At 44.1% G+C, this 20917-nt stretch overlaps 1 protein-coding gene across 1 annotated transcript in view; it reads right to left on the bottom strand.

Annotated features, from left to right (window-relative positions):
• The window catches only part of fhit (fragile histidine triad diadenosine triphosphatase), a 354360-nt gene that overhangs the window by 232947 nt on the left and 100496 nt on the right, over positions 1 to 20917 (bottom strand). The window contains exon 3 of the mRNA XM_080424249.1: positions 17696 to 17824. Within this exon, the coding sequence (XP_080280375.1) occupies positions 17696 to 17816 (121 nt within the window). The 5' untranslated portion in view covers positions 17817 to 17824. The remainder of the gene's footprint in view (positions 1 to 17695; positions 17825 to 20917) is intronic.

Genomic DNA, 20917 nt, shown 5'->3' with positions numbered 1-20917 from the left:
CAAACAATGCATTAGTCATGTTATATTCACATACTGTATTTTACTAGTATGCTTTAGTTTCATACAGTAATGTTGAAATTATTACGCACTATTATTGATACTACAATATTATTCCAATATTTGCGTTCTGTATTCCTGATGTTTATGCTGCATTGTGACCCCATGTTGAATGGTTCACAGTGCACAAACGATTAGCAATCAAATTAATGATCAAATTATAAATTCCAACACTGTGATTGCCCAAGACATATATTTCATGACTACTTACAACTACAAGACACAAACTTTCACCTTATATCATAAAGCTTTGTTTACATAATCAACTACTTTATGCAGTGAGTTCCAATCGATTATTACATTTATGTGGTCCCTTTTGGCAGACGCTGGGATTTGGCGCACATGTGCAGTGTTCAGCAGAGCAGAAAAAAGGCAATCATTATTGAATTAATCAAATAATATATTTAACACCCCAAATCCAAATCTGATTTACTCGGATAGGGATTAAACATTTTTAACTGTTGGGAGTGGACCATTATTAAAGACATCTATCTGTAACCAGTTAGAATTTCTTCAAAGTTATTGGAGGCCATCCTAACCTCAGTCATTGGAGGCCATCCTAACCTATCCTGAGAGACAAGTAGTGCAGCAAGATTTAATTCAGCAACACCAGTCAGTCAGGCAGGCAAACTTCCACACTTTTAGCCATTGATGCAACCGATTCATTCATTCATTTTGTGACACATTGTGTAGGCCTACAGGTAAGCAATAATTTGTCATAAAATTGTTTCACTTTACTCCAACCAAACGAACGTGTCATACATTCTTAGTTATAATATTATACAATAATATAATAAATACGATAAAATGTTCAAAGAATAGCAGATCTACAATTGCATAGCTACTGTATGAGCTTGTAGATCTGCTATCTTTGAATAGCCAAAGAAATCTAAAAATGACACAGTCAGATGCTTTCCCGGTCTAAATGGGTTAATAGAATAGCATAAAATAGAATGCTATGTCATTGCTATAGGCACAGTTGTGATGTGCTATGTACAATATTATTGCTTACAGTGAATTGAACTGAACAAAGAAAAAGGTTCTCAATGGCATTCTTAAAGCATTCTGTTGATATCTTCCTGTTGCCTAGGAAGTCCTATGAGCCCACCTGATCCCTGTCTCTATCACCTTCACAGGTCACCCGATAGAAAAGAGTGCAACATGGCTACATGATCATAAGTCTTGAAGGTCATGTACAGTACAGTATATTATAGCTTGAGTGTCATGAATCGTCCTTGTGCCAATGTTCATATAGTAGTGTGTGTGTGTGTGTGTGTGTGTGTGTGTGTGTGTGTGTGTGTGTGTGTGTGTGTGTGTGTGTGTGTGTGTGTGTGTGTGTGTGTGTGTGTGTGTGTGTGTGTGTGTGTGTGTGTGTGTGTGTGAGAGAGAGAGAGATAAATGCTCACCTTATTCACCTTAACTTCTTGAATGCTAGTGTTCCTATTCTGGGGGCAAACATTCAGCAAAAATCTATCTACAGAACGGCTATTTTGAAGAGAATTGGTGTTGATGGAAAAAAGGTGCAGCTCTAGAATAGAGCCCTGGGTGACTACGGTCAATTAAGTACTGTATACTAGGGTTTAAGTAATTAACATACTGTAAGACGGTAACTGTTGAAATGTAACAATGCAGATTGTAATTTTTTGTAAGGGCTACACGAAAAGGCAAAAAGGCTACAAACCTACAATGAGCAGTGTCCAAGCTCCTCAAAAACCACAAACATTCCATACCTCATAACCTCACCTCAAGTAATTCTATTCACAAGAGGAAGGAAACTGAAATGCGAGTTATTGATTACGATAGCCATCAACTAATAAAGTCTAATTATAGTTCAATACAGAGCCATACTTTGGAGAGAAAACATCAAAGGCATATTTTTTTGTAAGCTACAGAAAATGTATAATTTATCATGGCAAATGATCTATCAGACAGCAATGAAATCTTCAAAGAAAAGATCTATCAATCAGGTGTTTTAACATTTAATCACCGGTGTAATTTGAGTGGTTTGAAAATACTCAGTTAAAAAGGCATGTCAAAATGTATGTTATTCCTTTTCTTTAGGACAGTCAAAATGTACGATTTTCAATTATTCTCTATTGCCAAGGCAGAACTGAATGGTATGAAACATTAAATGAATGAATTGCATTATTATACTACTATATATGTCTATGAAATTAATTCAAGGACCCCAACTGAAACAAGTTCGCAAGGACTTTTTTGGTCGGACCTTTTAGACAAATGTATTATAAATGTAACTGTGTTGTTTTACATTCTTTTGCCTAATAAAAATTTCAATCAATCAATCAACCAAATAGAATAATTTATAAAAGTATAGCTGTTGCATGGTGGGAGATCATATCCTTTGACGGAAATCGGATCCACATAGGATCCACACCTGCGGATGGACTGCACATCTTAGAAGTAAATCCTAGACTGAAGATGTTATTATGTAAGCTGGCAGTTATTCAGTATGGTCTGGAGCAGTCGGAACGCCCACACAACACCAGGCGCAAACTTGCAGCCATGACTACCAACAGCAAGAGAAAAGTAACATGAGTGTGCTCACTGCCAACCAGACCCTATGGGCAGAAGTTAAGTCTTTTGGAGGTGCATTCTACAGTGGCTTTTAAAAATGTGATTCCAATTTGGGGTTGATTGGATGTTGTTTTGTTAACTTACGCACAGCGATGTCCCTTCTCAGTAGCCTATGATCAATTATATCCACGCCATTAGACATTTAGCATATGTTCAATAGAGATAGCATGCTTTGACACATTGGAATTATAATTACAACAGTATGTAGCCCAATAATAATAATAATAATAATAATGAGATTTTTGCTAAACATAAGGTACAATTAGGCTACATAATGCCCATGTGCAATATCAGTACAGTGGCAATGCATTCAGTTCCTCTGTTGAATCATGTTTCACTGTGATTCAAGGTTTGAACCCACTTCAACTCATTAACAGCTAATTTTAATGTATTTAGTTGAAGATCTGGGAGTGGGACATGGGGATGTGTTTTGGGGTGGTGTTAGTAGACAACAGAAACAAGCCCAAACTAACACAAGCCATGTTGCATCTTTTAAGAACAGAAAATCATGAATTGTCTAGTCTACATTACACAGTGTGAGTGTATAAGAATAATATAGTTATTGCCAACAGCTGTGTGCTAGATAATGCTATCTAGATCAGGGGTTCCCAAACTCTTTCAGCAGAGATCCAAAAGACAATGTTGTCGTCTCCTCGGGACGAAATCTTACAAAAGTACATTGAACATAGATTAATTAATAACTCAAGCCCTATTTCATAAATAGTCGAACTAGCTGATCTACGTTGTGAGCTTGTAGATCTGCTATTTTCACTATTTCTTGTACTTCTTTGTTTTTCTAAACTATGGATTTTGTTTTTAATACATTTTTGAATAATATTTATTTTCATTTTATTTATGAACAATTGTTTTTATTTATTAGAAATCTTTACATATACAATTTCCTTGCGACCCATAAAAATGGATCGCAACCCATTGTTTGGGAAACATAATGTTCAGATGCTAGGACAAACCATCTCTCCATCTTGAGTGCCTGCTGTGCAGCTCTGAACGGGCCACACTGAACAGCATTTCCAAAAGAAGAGAGCACTCAGGTGTCCTCAGAATTAATCTACAAACGTAATGAAATCCACAAAATAAGCGGTTGGGAGAAATTTGAAATGTTTATGGAAATCCTTGTGAGCTGCGGCAGCATGTAATGGAATGGATATAAAAAGCGTGCCTTTTATCAATGACAAAGGATATCTTTTACATAATCTCCCTTTCAAATTTTAAATAGAATTCAATCCAGAATAGTCCTAAATATTGAAGTGACAACCATGTTGTAATGGTTTTGAGCCAGTGGTTCGCAATCTTTTTCTGGATCAGGGCCAACTTCTCTAAGTGCTAAGTGGTCAGAATGGATGGGCTATTGGGCTGGACCCAAACTTACAAAAATACATTTGAATTAACCAATTAAGCCCTAGTTAATAGTGCAAATAGCTGATCTACAAGCTCACGGCGTGTTGCGATGTGACACGTTGTAAGCTTGTTGATCTACTATTTTCACTTTTTCTTCCCCTATTTGTAGAATCACTTCTACAAATCAAAAAAGAATAAAAACATACATGCATGCATGCATGTATACAGTATAACCACCTGACCTACCCACCTCTGTGTGTGTGTGTGTGTGTGTGTGTGTGTGTGTGTGTGTGTGTGTGTGTGTGTGTGTGTGTGTGTGTGTGTGTGTGTGTGTGTGTGTGTGTGTGTGTATATACATGTATATAAGCAGTTTAGGATTATTTTGGACTATTTTTGGTATCAGGACCAATAAGTTTAGTTTTAATTGGGCTGTCAAACGATTAAATGTTTTTTATCAGATTAATCACAGATTGATAATTAATCATGATTAATCAGTATTCATAACTATGCCCAAAATATAATAATATATAATATAATATAATATAATATAATTTTGCGGGAACGAAAAGATAAATTACTCTCTCTCGCTCCCACCCTGTTGTGCTGTGTGATTTGACTATACGTAAATTGTGCAGCGTTTTCTGGCAATAACCAACTTGTGTCTTTTCCCCATTGAGATGGGGCTACGGAAAGGTTCTCTTTCCATGTATTTGGATCATTGTTTGGATCTATCAACCATCAGATAACAGTGGGCGGAATTATAGGATGTATGGTGCGGGTCATTCTGCGCATGCGTTGATTGCGTAAAAAAAAAATGTATTAGCCTATTATTTTTAAATAAAATTAATTCCATAAATTAATTAACTCAGTTAACTCAGTTCTTTTGACAGCCCTAGTTTTAATACAAAGCTGTTAGCGTTTAGTACCTTTTAGTTTTAATTATTCACTTGCTTTGGCACTACTTGTCCTCCCTCTGTTGTGCTAACCTACTGAGCTTAACAGTGTACATCACTTCAATAAATTCACTTTTTCACATGTTCCATCTGTGTTGTGTTTCTCCGTGTCCCCTAGACTCCATCTGGGTCGTAACACAATTCAAACCGTTATTGTTATAACTGCACAGATGGAGAAGCAGGAAAATCCTTCGTTAGTTCATCGTTGGCACTGGCAAATAAAAGCATTCACTTTGAAACGTAAGAGATACATTCTGTGAATACAAGTTTGTCTGTGTGTGCATGGCCAATCTCGGAAACCACTGAAGTGGTCAGCATCAAACTTTGTGCATGCTCCTAGTACTGTAGGTAAAGATGCATAAAAGTAATAACAAATAAAATCAACTGTGATGGTCTACGGCACTCACCGGGTGTCTGTAACCAGATCACAGCTGTGATATTATTTGCGATAACACACTCCACTACCTCTATTGTGTTCTATTGCTTCAATATACATAGTATGAAATAAGACACAACACACAGCAGAACTCTGTGAGGTTTAGTCAGCTGTTGACCTTGACCTTCTGTGTACATCATTTAAATTCCTGTCACATTTGTTTGATCTACTTGAGAATGCTGCGTATAAGATGGAAAACATGAGTGGGGAAAAATAACATCCACAGAGCAATTGACATTTACCATGATGTCATTACGGCAGATAATGAGTGGGATAATTTGAGAATGAATGAATGAATCAATCAATGAATTAATATATAAATAAAATAATGAGAAAAAGAAAAGAGGAGAAGAAGAAGAAATAGAAGAAGAAGAAGAAGATGAAGAAAGATGTATAAGCTCACAGCACAACATGTTGTGAGCTTGTAGATTGGCTATTTTTCTGTGCCAGACTGTGGCACGCAATAAACCAGGCGCGGCCCTCACACCTATACATCACACCGCTGATCCCACCGATACAGTATATCTGAATCATAGTGTCGGGGGCTTTGTCAGGGTACCTGCTGTACCAGTCTGTCTGTGTCCCTTTTATGCCCATATATGGAGATCCCTGATTCATATATGCCCATACCCTGTATATTGGCATGCCCATATATGGGCAGATTGGTTGGATGGGCGGTTCTGGACAACTGGATATCCATATATGCCCATATATGAACATATCAGTCGAATCGGCGGTTCTGGACAACCGCATATATCCGAACAACTCGGCGGTGGGCACTGAACTCCCTCGAGTCGTTTCCGATGCGTGAGCCGAGTTTTAAGTCAGTCGGTGCCATGAATGCACATTACCATATATGTGCATAACGGAGGGTCTCGTCTATCCACTGGAACGTTTTTTTTATGCGATAGGCCAATTTTGTTGCTATTGCCCGTTGAAAATGGCTTGTTTTCACAAAAAAATATATCCGAGCTAGAAGTGTTTTTCTACAAATCCTAATATAGGAGTCGACGGAAGGGATGCTTTTTCGGATGACGTCACAAGGAATGGACATTCCTTCTATCAGCGTCGAGGGATTATTCCTAAATTGTGTTAGAGCACCATCTTGTGGAATAAAAAATATATATATCTTTTTTTAAAAGACAGATCTCCGTCAATGTCGGTGAACGGTTGGATTTGAAATGACGGAGATCTCCGTCCATGGCAGGGAATGTGTTAAAATATCGCAACTTCAATTGTCATTTTATTCACTGACAAACCTACTGTTTATCTCCAACACACAACGTACACAAGGTGTGCCTATCCTACTGTGCAATGGTGTAATGCCTTAAGGGTATTCAGAGAGCAGTGGTTAGCTTATATTGAGGCAAGGCATACATTTAAGAGATTAGAGACCAGATAAAGCGTGGCAGGTATTAGCGACAGCATCTCATGATTCCTAATAAATGGCATATCAAATTATTTTTCCATTATTATGCAGAATAAGGCCAATTTGACAGAATGGATATAAGCAGGTGGCACTGCATGGAGCTGTAGAGGAAGTCTGGCTTCGGCCTGTGTTGTATTTTTAAAACCAAACAAGATCTCAAAATCACAAAAGACGCATGCTGTGAAAAACAGCAGCGCTTACATCAAGAGGTAAAGTGAACGCCTAGCTATCTGAAGGGCACCCGATGGTGAGGCTATCAAACCAACAATGAAGTCCTGCTGCTGTGGTAAAACACATCATTATCCTACTCTGTGTTTTGATTCCACTTTACTGTATGAGGCAATGCATTTCCATAAACGTTTACATACTGAGTGCCAGCGCTACTTAATTCAACTTGCCTAATAATGAGATGCAATATAATGCAATATGCAATATAATTGCAATATAATCTAGTGCTTCTCTTTTTATTCTTTTAGTTTTTTCTTAATAAAGCTGGTTCCTTAATTCTATGTAAGCGACCTTGGGTACTTAGAAAAGCGCTATATAAATCTGAGCTATTATTATTATCATTATCATTAATTTAATGTTCATCTTCTCTCGTCTGGGACGTATCAAAATGTACAGTATTACTATAGAAATGTATACTGACAAAAAAAAATATTTCAAAACCTCCATCCATCCATACACCAACTGTATCTATCTGAAAATAATCATCCGCACGGTTATCCAACCAACGACCACCCCTGACTAAGTCCATGGAAGGGTACGGTCCAACATTGCCCTTAGATTACACAGCAGTGTGTAATCATCTAACCCTGATGAATAACAATGATCAAAGACATACTGCAAACAATGTCAACTCCTGTTGTAATCAGGGAGACAGCTACTACTTTGACGAAAGCTTTCCAATCAGGCCACATCTGTAGGTGGTGGTTATATAAAAGAAATAATGCACTTTGAAGGGGTGATTATGCATACTCTGACGCCGCCGCCACTACCTCGTAATGACAGTAAAACGCCTTCTGTACTATTGCTGCTCCCACAGAGCTTCATGCTCAAATACTCCACGTCTCCACATCCAAGCCCCCTCCTGCTGTATTGTCAAATATTATATAACGTTTCATGAGAACATTCGCTGGATCCCACCCCATTAGAATATGGCAAATCTCACATGCTCTGCAGAAATTAAATGGAATTTCATGGATAAGCCATGAGTCTACTGTACATATTAAATTCCTCACATTCATATGCCCTAAATTACAATTCTGAGACTGAGGCCACCACACCATCAAGTAATAGAATCTTTATCTTTGTAATTCAAGTGGAACCTGTCCTCCATGATTGAATGAGGGTCATTATAGGCCAAATGTTCAACACACTACATAGATGACACATCGCATATCATAAGCTACTAATGTGGTCTATCTTCTACTGCATAATGTTAAGTTACTATTTAATTCATAATTACCAACTTGCTTCACTTACAAATCAATACTTAAATAGGTGTGTGTGTGTGTGTGTGTGTGTGTGTGTGTGTGTGTGTGTGTGTGTGTGTGTGTGTGTGTGTGTGTGTGTGTGTGTGTGTGTGTGTGTGTGTGTGTGTGTGTGTGTGTGTGTCTGTGTCTGTGTGCATACGTCTTTAAGTAAAAATCTGTATTGCAAAAGGGCCCCAAAATAAAACGTTGTCAGATGGGCTATAATCATTTTAAACCTCTTAGCTTAAGCTTCTATAAAAAGCTACAATATGATATGTATACACTACAGTAAAAAGGGATCTAAGAACAAAACAATCTCTGTATTAATCTTATTCTCCTCAATTTAGTCATTATGCCAATTCCCCCTGACCAATGAACTAGAGGTTACGAATGTAACCCCGGTTTTAGTAGGTTCGGAGTTTACTACTCACTATGGGATATCAGCGCCCTCAGGCGATGACACAGAGCAACACACACGCTCCCGACGCCAATACTGATTGGCTAAGGGTATGTCACGAGTCCGGAAGACCCGGGAGTATAAAGCTCCCTCGTGACGTAGGCTCTTCCTCTTAACATTCTCCTCTCTGCATGCCAAATGCGCACAGAAAGGGGTGTCTGGTGAGTAGTAAACTCCGAACCTACTAAAACCGGGGTTACATTCGTAACCTCTAGTTTTACCACGGTTCTCCGTTTACTACTCACTATGGGATTCATAAACCCCCCTTGAGGTAATGAGCCACACAACCCTGACAACCCCGCACGTCCCTCAGCTCCTAGGTCACGTCCCCCCTGGACGTGACCTATGGCCCCATGGGCGCCCCCAACCCACCGGGCTGGGATGCGGGATAGATAATCAAGCTAGGCCCTGACAGACTCCAGAGTCCGCCTATTTACTAACAGGCAGACACAAGCCTGCCTCATAACTCAATATGAGGAACAGGGCCCCATCTCCTGGGAGCCAGCCCAGCTGGTCCCACGGAAACCCCAGAGGAAGTCGAGAAATAGGGAGAAAGCCCCAAGCCTACTCCCTTCCCTCCACTGGCCTGGAGGCAGCCGCTACGCCTAGGACCGCGCGCGCCAAGGATGACGCCGCCACGTCCAGGCTGTAGAAAACCGCAAAAGTCGATTGGGACGACCCATTTTGCGGCTGCACAGATCTCCTGGATCGAAGCTCCCCTGTAGAGAGCCCAGGATGTAGCCATGCCTCTAGTAGAGTGAGCCCTCAGACCCTCCGACAGGGGCACCACTACTCACATAAGCCAACCTAATGGCATCTCGGATCCATCTAGAAAACGTTGCCTTATTGACCGCCTTCCTCTGAACCCCAAGGCCCAAAAGAGACAAGGAGCTACGTCGATGAGCGATTGGCCGCTGTCTTCTGACAATAGAGCTTCAACTCTCACTGGACAGAACAATGCAACTGCCTATCCTCCGCCGAAACGAAGGGAGGCGGATGGAAGGCTACCAACTCACCCGGATCCGGGGCCACCCCGGTCCTGGTAACGAACGTCAGGTTAGGTTTAAGCAAAACCCTCCTGTCATTGTTAAAACACTTCATGCACTCCGGACTCATCAAGAGTGCATGCATGTCACTGACCCGTTTAGCCGTAGACAGGGCCACCAAGAGGACCGTTTTGAGACTAAAGATCCTCAGATCCACAGACTCAAAAGGCTCGAACGATGGACAGCATAGTGCCTCCAGCACAACCGTCAGATCCCAGGCTGGGAACAGTGGCCTGTTACCCGGCCTGGCTCTCCTGGCGCCGCACAAAACCGGCGCACCAAGGGGTGCTGGCCCACCGTCTTGCCATCGAAACTTCGTGGCAAGCGAAATGGCCGCCCCAAAACACCTTCACTGTTGAGAAGGATAAATCCCGATCTAGCCTTCTCTGCAGAAAGTAAGAATGCTACACATCGAGGCCTGGAAAGCCACCACCACTGGTGACTGTTCCAACCCCCATCTGACCTCGTAAGCATTCCTCGTGGACACGGCCCTTGCGCCCTGGATGGTAGCCATCACGTCAGGGGGAAGGCCACACGAGCTCAAATTCACCCTCTCACGGGCCAGACCCATAGGTCTAGGTCCTGAGGGCGTCCCCCCTCCCTGCCGCAGCAAGTCCCTGCCGACAAGGAGGGCCCAAGGCACGTCGTGAAGGAGAGGAGTTATCTCCTGACCTCTACGTGTCCCATGCTGGGGCCACCAGCAACATCAACAACCCTCGGAGCCTGACCCTCCCCCACATGGGGAGGATCAGCTCTATTGGTGGGAAAGCATAAAGCAGTTCGTTCAGGAGGCTCGGCACCTGGAACGCCTGAATGGACGCGAGACGTGAGTCGCATCACAGCGCCATCTCGCACGCCAATCCGTCCAACACCAGGGAGGCCAAACCTTCCTGCTTGTTGACATAGCACATGGTCGCGGTGTTGTATGTTCTGATCGAGACAGAACAACCCGGAAACCGAGCACCGAACTGTTTGAGAGCGAGGAAAAACCCCGTGAGGCTGGCGTCCGTGGTGATGACCTTCAGTGATATCACAGCGCCTATACTGACCCCTTGGGACAGAAAAGCCACCTGCGACCACGATCCGAGTGTCTCCACGACACCCTGGAAACACCACCACTAGCTGAAAGCCTGAGGTGAGTGGGATCCGAAGAGCCCGCTGCCACCTCTATACAGGTCTCATGTAGAACCTGCCCAAGCGGATTAAGTGAATGACTGAAGCCATGAGACTCACCGCCTGCATGCCTAGTTTGTAAGTGACTTGACGCCCTACGCGAAAAGACCTCACACAAGCTAAGACGCTGTCTAACCTGCCCTTGGACAGCCGCGTTCTGAGCGTGTTCGAGTCCAGCGAGATCCCCCAGAAGGTGGTCCGCTGAGATGGAACCAGAACGCTCTTCTGGACGTTGACTGTGAACATAGCGACGTCAGGTGGGAGAGGGCCACGGCCGTGTGCCGTGCCACCTCCTCCTCTGAGCCAGCAATTAACCAGTCGTCGAAGTTAAGTCGACAGACCGATCCCCTGTCGCCGCAGTGGAGCTATGGCCGCATTGGTACACTGCACGAGCACTCGCAGGCTCAATGACATACCAAAGGGAAAAACCGTGTACTCGTACACTCCCCTTTGTAGCCGAAGTGCAGGAATTCTCTGTGTGGAGGCCAGACTGGAACGTGGAGGCAAGCAACCTAGAGGTTGATGCCCGCCCATCAGTGCCCCTGATGTACCGTTTTGCAACAGCTTTTACGGTCGTCAACAAAGAAATGGATACTTGTTGAGGCCCTTCAGATTCAGAAAGGGCCGTACGCCCCCCCCCCCTTTTTCTCACCAGAAAAAGCTTTGAACAGAAACCCAGTCGGTTCTGATTCGTAGATATTACTCTGGTAACGCTCATGCTCAAGAGAGAGAGAGAGAGAACCTTCTCTCTTAGAGTCATGGCTGCTTTTATCTTCCGCCTGAGATAGACACACTCGTCTGACCTAGGAAGTAACACAAGGCATGTGGAAAACACACCAGTTCAACCACAATGTGTTGTTGTTGTTCAGGGGAGCCTGGCCAGTACAACCACAGTGTGTCACTGCCGTACTGAGCTTAACCAGTAAAACACAGTGCAACGCTGATGTACTGGGATAAAAACAGATTCGGATTGCAACCCTCCCAAAAGCTGCTCACCGAGCGAGCGAGTCGGGAGGAGGCGCTGCTGTTATCAGTCCCGTGGGCAACGTGCACATTTCCACGGGGACCGATGACGTCGCCACGCGGTCCAGCGGACTCGTACTGTGGCGTCCATTAGAGACTGTTAGTGTCTGCCATGCTGTGAACAGGCCTGTCAGGCACAAAGGGCTCATAGAGGAGGCCATCGACGCCCAGGGACCCCCTGGGACCCCTAGCGTCGTGACCTCCTGACCGGGGCTGGATTACGTGCTTGTGTATTTTAAGACATTTTCAAAGGAACAAAATAAAGCACAGAGACAGTGTAAAACAACATAAAAAGTTTAACATACTCTTATGAAAACCCTTTATGTGTGTCTCAAAGCACTCAATGAACCTGAGCCTCCATCGTGGTAGTGTAGACAAAGGGCTAACTAGCTTAGTTTGTAAGCTTAGCCTGGTCTAGTCTAGCCTAGCTACAGGTCGCTTTTAGCCTTTAGCTGCTACCTGTAGCTGTTTGGCTAACCAAGAACGAAGGAGAGCTATGCCCACCGCAGCGTTGTTTTAGGGGACTGGCTAAGCGCTGCACCAAAACAACACTGCTCTTTAACTGTGTCGATGTTAGTGAGGCTAGTCAGCCGCTAAGTGAAACAACATCAGCCTGACTCTATGGGCTCATAGAGGAGGCCCTCGACGCCCAGGGACCCCCTGGGACCCCTAGCGTCGTGACCTCCTGGCCGGGGCTGGATAATGTGCTTGTGTATTTTAGTACATTTTTAATGCAACAAAATAAAGCACAAAGACAGTGTAAAACAACATAAACAGTTTAACATACTCTTATGAAAACCCTTTATGTTTGTCTCAAGGCACCCAGTGAACCTGAGCCTCCATCGTGGTAGTGTAGACAAAGGGCTAACTAGCTTAGCCTGTAAGCTTAGCCTGGTCTAGTCTAGCCTAGCTACAGGTCGCCTTTAGCCTTTAGCTGCTACCTGTAGTTGTTTGGCTAACCAAGAACGAAGGAGAGCTATGGTCACCACGTGTTGTTTTAGGGGACTGTCTAAGCACTGCACCAAAACAAGACTGCTCTTTAACTGTGTCGATGTTAGTGAGGCTAATCAGCCACTAAGTGAAACAACAGCAGTCTGACTGGAGGCTATGCCAACCTAGCATACCATAGCTAGTAATAGTCACGGTTAACTCACCAGGAGTGAAGAGACGTTGACATCCGTTTCCATGGAAACAGGTGACGTCGGCACCTAACCCACAGGGCCCGTGCAAGCGTGGGGGTCACGTGACTGAGTACGGAAGCATTCCACGCTGCTCCCTTGGTGTTTACAAAGTCCGTCGCCATCTTGTCTAGGCTTCTTGGCCTGGCTAAAGGAAGCGACGGAGCCACCTCCACCGAAGGAAGCACTCTGTCGCCCTCCAGAGGCAGGCGTGACACGGTGCTTGGCAGGTTGTAAATATTGGGGTGACCTTCGACCCGCGCCGCCATCTTGCAAACCTTCCTTCCCACAGTGGGCCTCTGGCGCCCTCTGCCGGATGGATGGTAGAATTGGAAAATTCTGGCGTGACCCATGTACACTGGTGTATAGAAATAGCAATGGGTTTATTACCTTTGTCTTGTTTATAGCATGCACAGTATTCATCCCAGCAGCGTTTGGAAAGTCACCAAGGGACTTTCCAAGCGCTTTGGGCTTATAAGGGGTGGTTATCAACACGGGGACCACCTAGTGATCCCTATGCATCGATGCACCCCGACAGTTGTTGAAAACAGGCAGAGAAGTATCCCATTATTGTCTATCATGCTGTGAAGGCAGGCCTGATAGGCACAATGGGCTTATAGAGGAGGGCATCGACGCCCGGGGACCCCCAGGGACCCCTAGCGTCGTGACCTCCTGACCGGGGCTGGAAGTGTGCTTGTGTATTTTGGGAAATTTTAATGGAACAGAATAAAACACGGAAACAGCATAAACAGTTCAACATACTCTTATGAAAACCCTTTATGTGTCTCAAAGCACCCGATTGTAGCCTCGTTCTTCGTGGTACAGGCGCCGGCTCTGAAGAGGCTAACGAGCTGGTGTTGTCCTAGCAAGCTAAGCTAGAACAGCGCTGCTAACAACCTGTTGCTTAGTGAGGCTAGCCATTCGTTGAAACCAGCCGCCACAGGTTCGAGGATCTCTTCCTCGGTGGCTGCGGGAGGTTCTCCCCGTCCGGGGCTCGTCGTGGACACCTCCTGGGTGTCCTGGTACGACGGGAGCTCCAGGAAATCTTCCCCGTCCTCCGCCATGTCGTCATCGTGAAGAGCCATCGACTCCTCGCTGGCAGGGGGGGAGGGAGGGAGGGAGGGCCGCTGCTATCATGCTGCGGTGGGGACAAGCCCCCATCGCAGCAGCAGCGGCGGGAGGTGGCGTCAGCGTCGTGGACGCTTGACGCTCTAATCTTGGCATCGGCACCGGTGGGGGTCCCATGAGCCGGGGGGCCGCTTGTGCTGCCCGACTGGGGTCCCCGGTCCGGTGGCGGTGGAGGTCTCACCGTTATCTCGTCTAGTCCAGCCGACCAGGGTCCTAGCCCTGACGAGCCGAGCGTCAAGTTGAGAAACGGTTAACCTCGTGCAGTTAGGGCACGCATCTGTCTCACCCGGGTGGGTCCTGGCGCAGAACGCGTGATCGACCCCCAAGCAGTGGATGAAGACGCGGTGGGGGTCGTCTGCGGCGATGAGGGGGTCGCATCCCGCGAACCCGCAACTCCTCGGTGGTTCCATCTTGGTCCTCGGTCTGGGAAAACAACAGGCTAAAGCCTAGCCAGTAGCGTAGCCTAGTAGCTGCTAGTATTAGCCTAGCCACTGAAAGAATGAATGAGCTAGTAGCTGCTAACCGGTGTTAGCAGCTAACCGGCTTTTTCAGCTAACCGGCTTTTCCAGAACAGACCAAGAAAAAAGGAAAACTGAGAGGATAGGTAAATAAATAAATACTTAATAATAAGTTCCGGGAGAAAACTTATTTGCAAGGATTTTCCCGTGGGGATATAATCCTTATTCCCGCTTTGGGTTATAGTTGAAAATTTCCTTGCTTTCTTGTGTGTGAATTTCTGCGCATTCGCATGCAGAGTGGAGAAAAAAGAAGAAGAGCCTACGTCACGAGGGAGCTTTATACTCCCGGGTCTTCCGGACTCGTGACATACCCTTAGCCAATCAGTATTGGCGTCGGGAGCGTGTGTGTTGCTCTGTGTCATCGCCTGAGGGCGCTGATATCCCATAGTGAGTAGTAAACGGAGAACCGTGGTAAAACTATACTACATACAAATGGTGCCTGTCACTGTGCTATAGCCCCCACATTTTAGACAGCCACGTCTCATGGAGTCTGCTGAAACAAATACCCTGACAACCTGTAGGAGTCGCAAGCACAGCGACAGAGATCGCCCTCCCCTGAAGGCTTTCCACCCATGAACATTGTGTTCACTGGAGGGCCCGGTCAAGCCGGAGGTACCGTGGTGGAATTGATCCCCAGTCCTCAGTTAAATGCTTTTCTAATGTTTCTGGAATCACTCTTGGCCTCCACCTCAGTAAATATGAATACATAAAACTTAAAGGGAAGTCAATTGAATGGCATGGGAGACTGTGCTGAGAGCTCGGAAGAAATTGTACCCTGACCCCTCTCTTTGCTCTGAAAAGTGATCTAGCTGAAAATAGAATTTAAAGAAAAAGAAAAAATAATACAACCGTTTGTATAGTTAATTTAACCACAGAGAGGGAACGGATCTTCCCATGCCGTGACAGATGGACTGGTGTCTGGCCTGACCGCTGTTGTCTTTTTAAAACACTTTTTAAAGGAGGAATATGTTTAATTAATTTCTTCTGAACTGAATGTCCTAATTATTTCAATGCCTCTTGTGCTGATTTAACTGACATTGGACAATAATGATGGGAGTCATTGAGAGATAAAATTGGACATTGGCCATCGGAATGTTCCCTGAGTGTGTAATTCAACCCATCTGCCACTCTCATACCTGTCCTTGTTGTCCTAGACAAGACGCTGATACAGTACCTCAAAGTTAGTCTGGAAGCCTGCTGGAAGCCTTTGTAAGAAAAGACTTTTGATAAAGAAAGTTTTTTGTGTGTGTCTGAGGTTCTGGAAGTCTGGATATACTTTAGCTACAGTATCAGTAAGTTATTATAGTTTTGAAATTGTCATTTGTTTTTATTTTGTTTTCAGTTTGTTTTAGTTTTTAAAGCGGGTTTGTTAGTTTAGTTTCATTTTGTGAAAAGTATTTTATTGTCATATGGGGTAGTCAGGGGCGAGATAAAAAAAGCTCTCAAAATAAGTTAGAATAGCCCATCTACAAGCTCACAACGCGTCTGCGGTGCGTTGTGAGCTTGTAGATGTAGCTTTCTCTTGGATACTGACAAAGACTAAAACTAAGGACGTTTTCTCTATGAATATAGTTAGTTTTAGTTCATTTTGAAAGACAAAATACAGTTTCAGTTAGATATTGTTTTGTAAAGACTCTTTTTTTCAGTTAACTAAAATGTTTTGTCAATTCAACTTTTCGTTATTTTGTTAGTTGTAGTCAACTATAATAACCTTGCACTGCCTCACAAACATTCAGTTCCAAGTGAACAATCACTCTAGTTCCCAGATGTTCATGTCAAATGGCATCTTTCTCAATGTCTTTCTCGCTTCACCCTGCCTCCCTCTTTCATGGTCTCTCTTCTGTCTGTCCGTCTATCTGTCTCTCTCCCTCAGGAAGCAAAAGGGTTGGCCTTTCACATCTAGGGTGATAATCACAGCGTCTTCTCAGGAATTTGCTGTCTGGCATTATTCTAATGTCTACAGTAGTACTGAAGAGGTGTTATATTTAAATAATGCTAATGCATGGCCTTAGAACATAGGCCGCTTCTCCCCAGTCTTAAGGATTATACAGCAATGTCCTATAATGTGGTGAGAAATCTCCCCCAGTCCAAAGTTAATCTAAACATAGATGAGTTATGCAAGGACTGAGCAGCACTTGAGTAACTCCAGCGTGGAGCCAAGAACTGATTATCATTCAAGAAAGAGAATAAGTGCATTATTCAAAGCAAATCAGCAATGGAAATCATGCAAATGAATGCAAGATTTTTGCACTAGCTAGTTGAAAGTGATGATTAATACGCAAAAAGTGGAGGCCTTTTTTTCTACACAGGTACAATGGGGGGATGAATGGGAGAGAAAGCAGACAGAGAAACATGACCCCCGCCACGCGTGCTTTCCTCAGGCGCATCTTCATTTAATGGCAAACTAACACAGCTGTTACGAATTGAGTTGGAGAACAAAACAAACAACACAAATTTCTACCTTTCAGTTTAAACAAGTGACGGGTATTTGTCCTTTCGTTCCAGGAAACTGCAGTCGTCTACCCACCGTTTGTGTGTGAGTGTGAGTGTGAGTGTGAGTGTGAGTGTGTGTGTGTGTGTGTGTGTGTGTGTGTGTGTGTGTGTGTGCATGCAGTAAACAGCTGCTTATTTGGCCTTCATAGCAAGGTCAGGCTCACTTCACTAAACATAACAACTGTTGCCAAGCAACCACAGGGGCCTACAGAAGTGCTTCATTGAGCACAGCATGTTTCAGTCAAGTCGGAGAGAGACAGAAAGTGAGATGGCTTACAATGAGACAGCCGTCAATTGTGAAAGTGAGAGGGCCTGAGGCTGAGCATCAGTACGTACCTGTGTCACCGCTACAAAGCCAGCTAATAGAAAGGATACGGCCAGGCACCACGGGCTTCCTGTTGACCAGCGCGAAAGACAGCTCCGTCTGCAGGAACATGGCGGAGGCCTTGATGATGTGCTGTCCAAAGCGCACGGTCGACATGTCCACTTGGCTCATGAAAGGCCCTGGAAAACAATTGAGATCAAGCCTTATAAGTGCATTGTAATGCATTTAAAATGTGGTTATAACGCATTATAGACCCGACCTTAAGTGAAAGACAGGAGCAGGTACTCCAGCCAGCCATGGGCTGAGATGACACACATGATGAAAACATTCATTAATAAATAACCAGACAGAATATTTACAGTCATCATCAGTGGTGGACAGTAATGAAGTACATTTACTTGAGTACTAAAATGTTTTTGTATCTGTATTTACTTTACTTTCACTAAAATACATTTGGGAACACTTTACTTAAAGGTCTGGTCTACAATGTATTATAATCGCTTATAAGGCATTATAACAACATTTGTTGATAATTTTCAAGGGGTGCTCAGGTGGGACTGTGGTAAAGTACCTGTCCACCACCATGAGGTCTAGGGATAAAATCCTGTGCAGTGCATCCGGATTGGCCGAGCGTCTACACCAGAGGTTCCCAACCACCGGGCCGCGGACCAGACATGTACCACAGGTCCGCGAGAAGGCTGCCTGTCGGGCCGCCTGCCGCCTGTATGTATATATGCGCAGGCAACGTTGAGTATATAACCTTGCGTCACCAGGATTTTCCAAACAACGGAGGAAAGTTGAGTCGGATGATAGTGACATCACTGACAAATCCTCTTTATAACATCTATATAACCAGCTTTGAGCATAATGGGGTACTACGTCCGTACTCCTTCAGTGTTGCATAACAGTGACATCACTGACGAATCCTTGGTATCTTTATCCCAGCCTTTCAAAGTGTGTTGAGCAGCGGCGTCACTACAAACTGTTTTTTTTCACACTCGCGCTACAGACCGTACACGACGGTCGGTCGGTCATCTACCGTCTACTCTCATACGGGTCCTCATGCTCTCTCTCTCAATACAAACTTATGGTCACTTGACCATGCTCTCTCTGTCAATAAAAGTTAAGTTTCGGTTTCGTTTTCACCTCCGGGTGTTGCCACATACATAAAAACAAGCGGACCATCATGGGCTCTGGTGTTGCCAAATCATGTGCGAGAAACAAGCACCGCTGTTGCAATGAACGTCTACACGCTCTACTGTCTCTGTCTTCGATGTGCGGGCCAGGCTACTAGACGGGAGGGTCGCGTAGCGGCCCGAACCTCTAGTATTATTACATATTAAATAGGCAGTCCACTTTTGTGTTTTGGACTTTTGGTACGATTGGGTTTCACAACACACAACAGAAAGGTTGGGAACCCCTGCTGTAGAGTATATACGCCAGGGGTGGGCAACCTTTTCAGGCACATGATCACTTAGCTGTTTTCCGAGACAGGCATGATCACCCAGTGCCAGAGAGTGAAAATCACAAATTTTTTTATGGCTTATTATAGGCTGCTAATTAGGGTAAGTCAATAATTATCTTGTGTGTTTTGAACTGTTTGTGTTATGATGTTCATCCAGGAACAGCAGATATAAATGAGCTCCTAGCTATTTATGGTGCAATAAAATGTATTGTGCATTGTCCTTTTGCCAAACACATCAAACAAATAAACAAGATCATGTTTTCACCTCTGTCCGTCTATCTCTCTGTCTATCTGGCTGGCTGTCGCAAATGCTGGGCCGATCAGCATCACATTTCTTCTGCATGCTGCCAGTGGGCCAAGGAGTGCCGCTCTCTAGTTTAATAATAAAACCTAACAAACAACGGATCAATAATTTAACATGAATAATAAAGATAAGATAAATTCTGACTGGGGAGAAAAGTGTTATGTACTTCAAACAAAATGGCATAAGTTGGTTGTTTTAGTCAACTCATTTGATCTCCTCAATAGTAGCACAAAAGTAACGCACGCACGCACGCACGCACGCACGCACGCACGCACGCACGCACGCACGCACGCACGCACGCACACACACACACACACACACACACACACACACACACACACACACACACACACACACACACACACACACACACACACACACACACACACACACACACACACACACACACACACACACACACACACACACACACACACACACACACACACACACACACACACCTAACAACAGCACAAGCTTAGACAAGAAAAAGAGTGAGATTGCATACGAACACCATTCTTGAGCAGTAGGCTATCCATACCAAGGTTGTCACAATTATATGATGCGCATTGAGCCAGCAGGACTAATCTGCATCTTTATTGTGACACAGCCAGTGTTGTTGTGGGTGGACGACCTTCGAATTAAACAAGAGATGAGCCTTTGTCATTTTGTTCCAGGAAACAGTAGTTGTCTCTCCACTTTTCCTGTTTGTATGTATGAGAACGTGTGTAATGTCAAGTCTGTGCGATTGCGATTGTTTTTGTGTGCGTGTGTGTGTGTGTGTGTGTGTGTGTGTGTGTGTGTGTGTGTGTGTGTGTGTGTGTGTGTGTGTGTGTGTGTGTGTGTGTGTGTGTGTGTGTGTGTGCGTGTGTGTGTGTGTGCATGCAGTAAACAGCTGCTTATTTGGCCTTCATATCAAGGTCAGGCTTTCTTCACCAAAGACAACAACTGTTGCCAAGCAACCACAGGGTCCTACAGAAGTGCTCCATTGAGCACAAAATGTTCCAATTCGGAGAAAGAGAATGAGACTCTCTACGGAATAAAAAAGCAAAACACTTAAACAGGAATACTAGCTTTACTAGACAGAATCCTAGTGGGACATAAGAAAGAGAGTGAGATTACATGCAACACAGATTTTGAGCAGTATTCATACCTATGAACATCCCAACTGCTTGAGCCAGCAGGACAGCTTCGTTTTTCGTGACAGAATTATTATGGTTCACCGATACATCGTGAAGACTCACTAACCCACTACACCCCCCACCATCCTCCTGAGCTTTCCAGACAAATAAACTGTATTAAAGTCTGACAAACAAGCGAGAAATTCAAACTTTTACACTGAAAAAATAGAAGTAAATAGTTTTACCACCAACATTTTAGGGGGGCTTACTGTATATCCACTGATGGATTAACTAACAAAAGCACAAGCTTTAACCACTTAAACCATAACGTATATACTTTGTTGGTCTATCCTTGACCCCCTCATTTCTTTCCCTCTACACC

The sequence above is a fragment of the Gymnoscopelus braueri genome, assembly GCF_963280865.1.
Source record: "Gymnoscopelus braueri genome assembly, chromosome: 3".
Lineage (NCBI taxonomy): Eukaryota > Metazoa > Chordata > Actinopteri > Myctophiformes > Myctophidae > Gymnoscopelus > Gymnoscopelus braueri.
The sequence above is the reverse complement of the archived record's forward strand: the minus strand, read 5'-3'. Positions and strand labels throughout refer to the sequence as shown.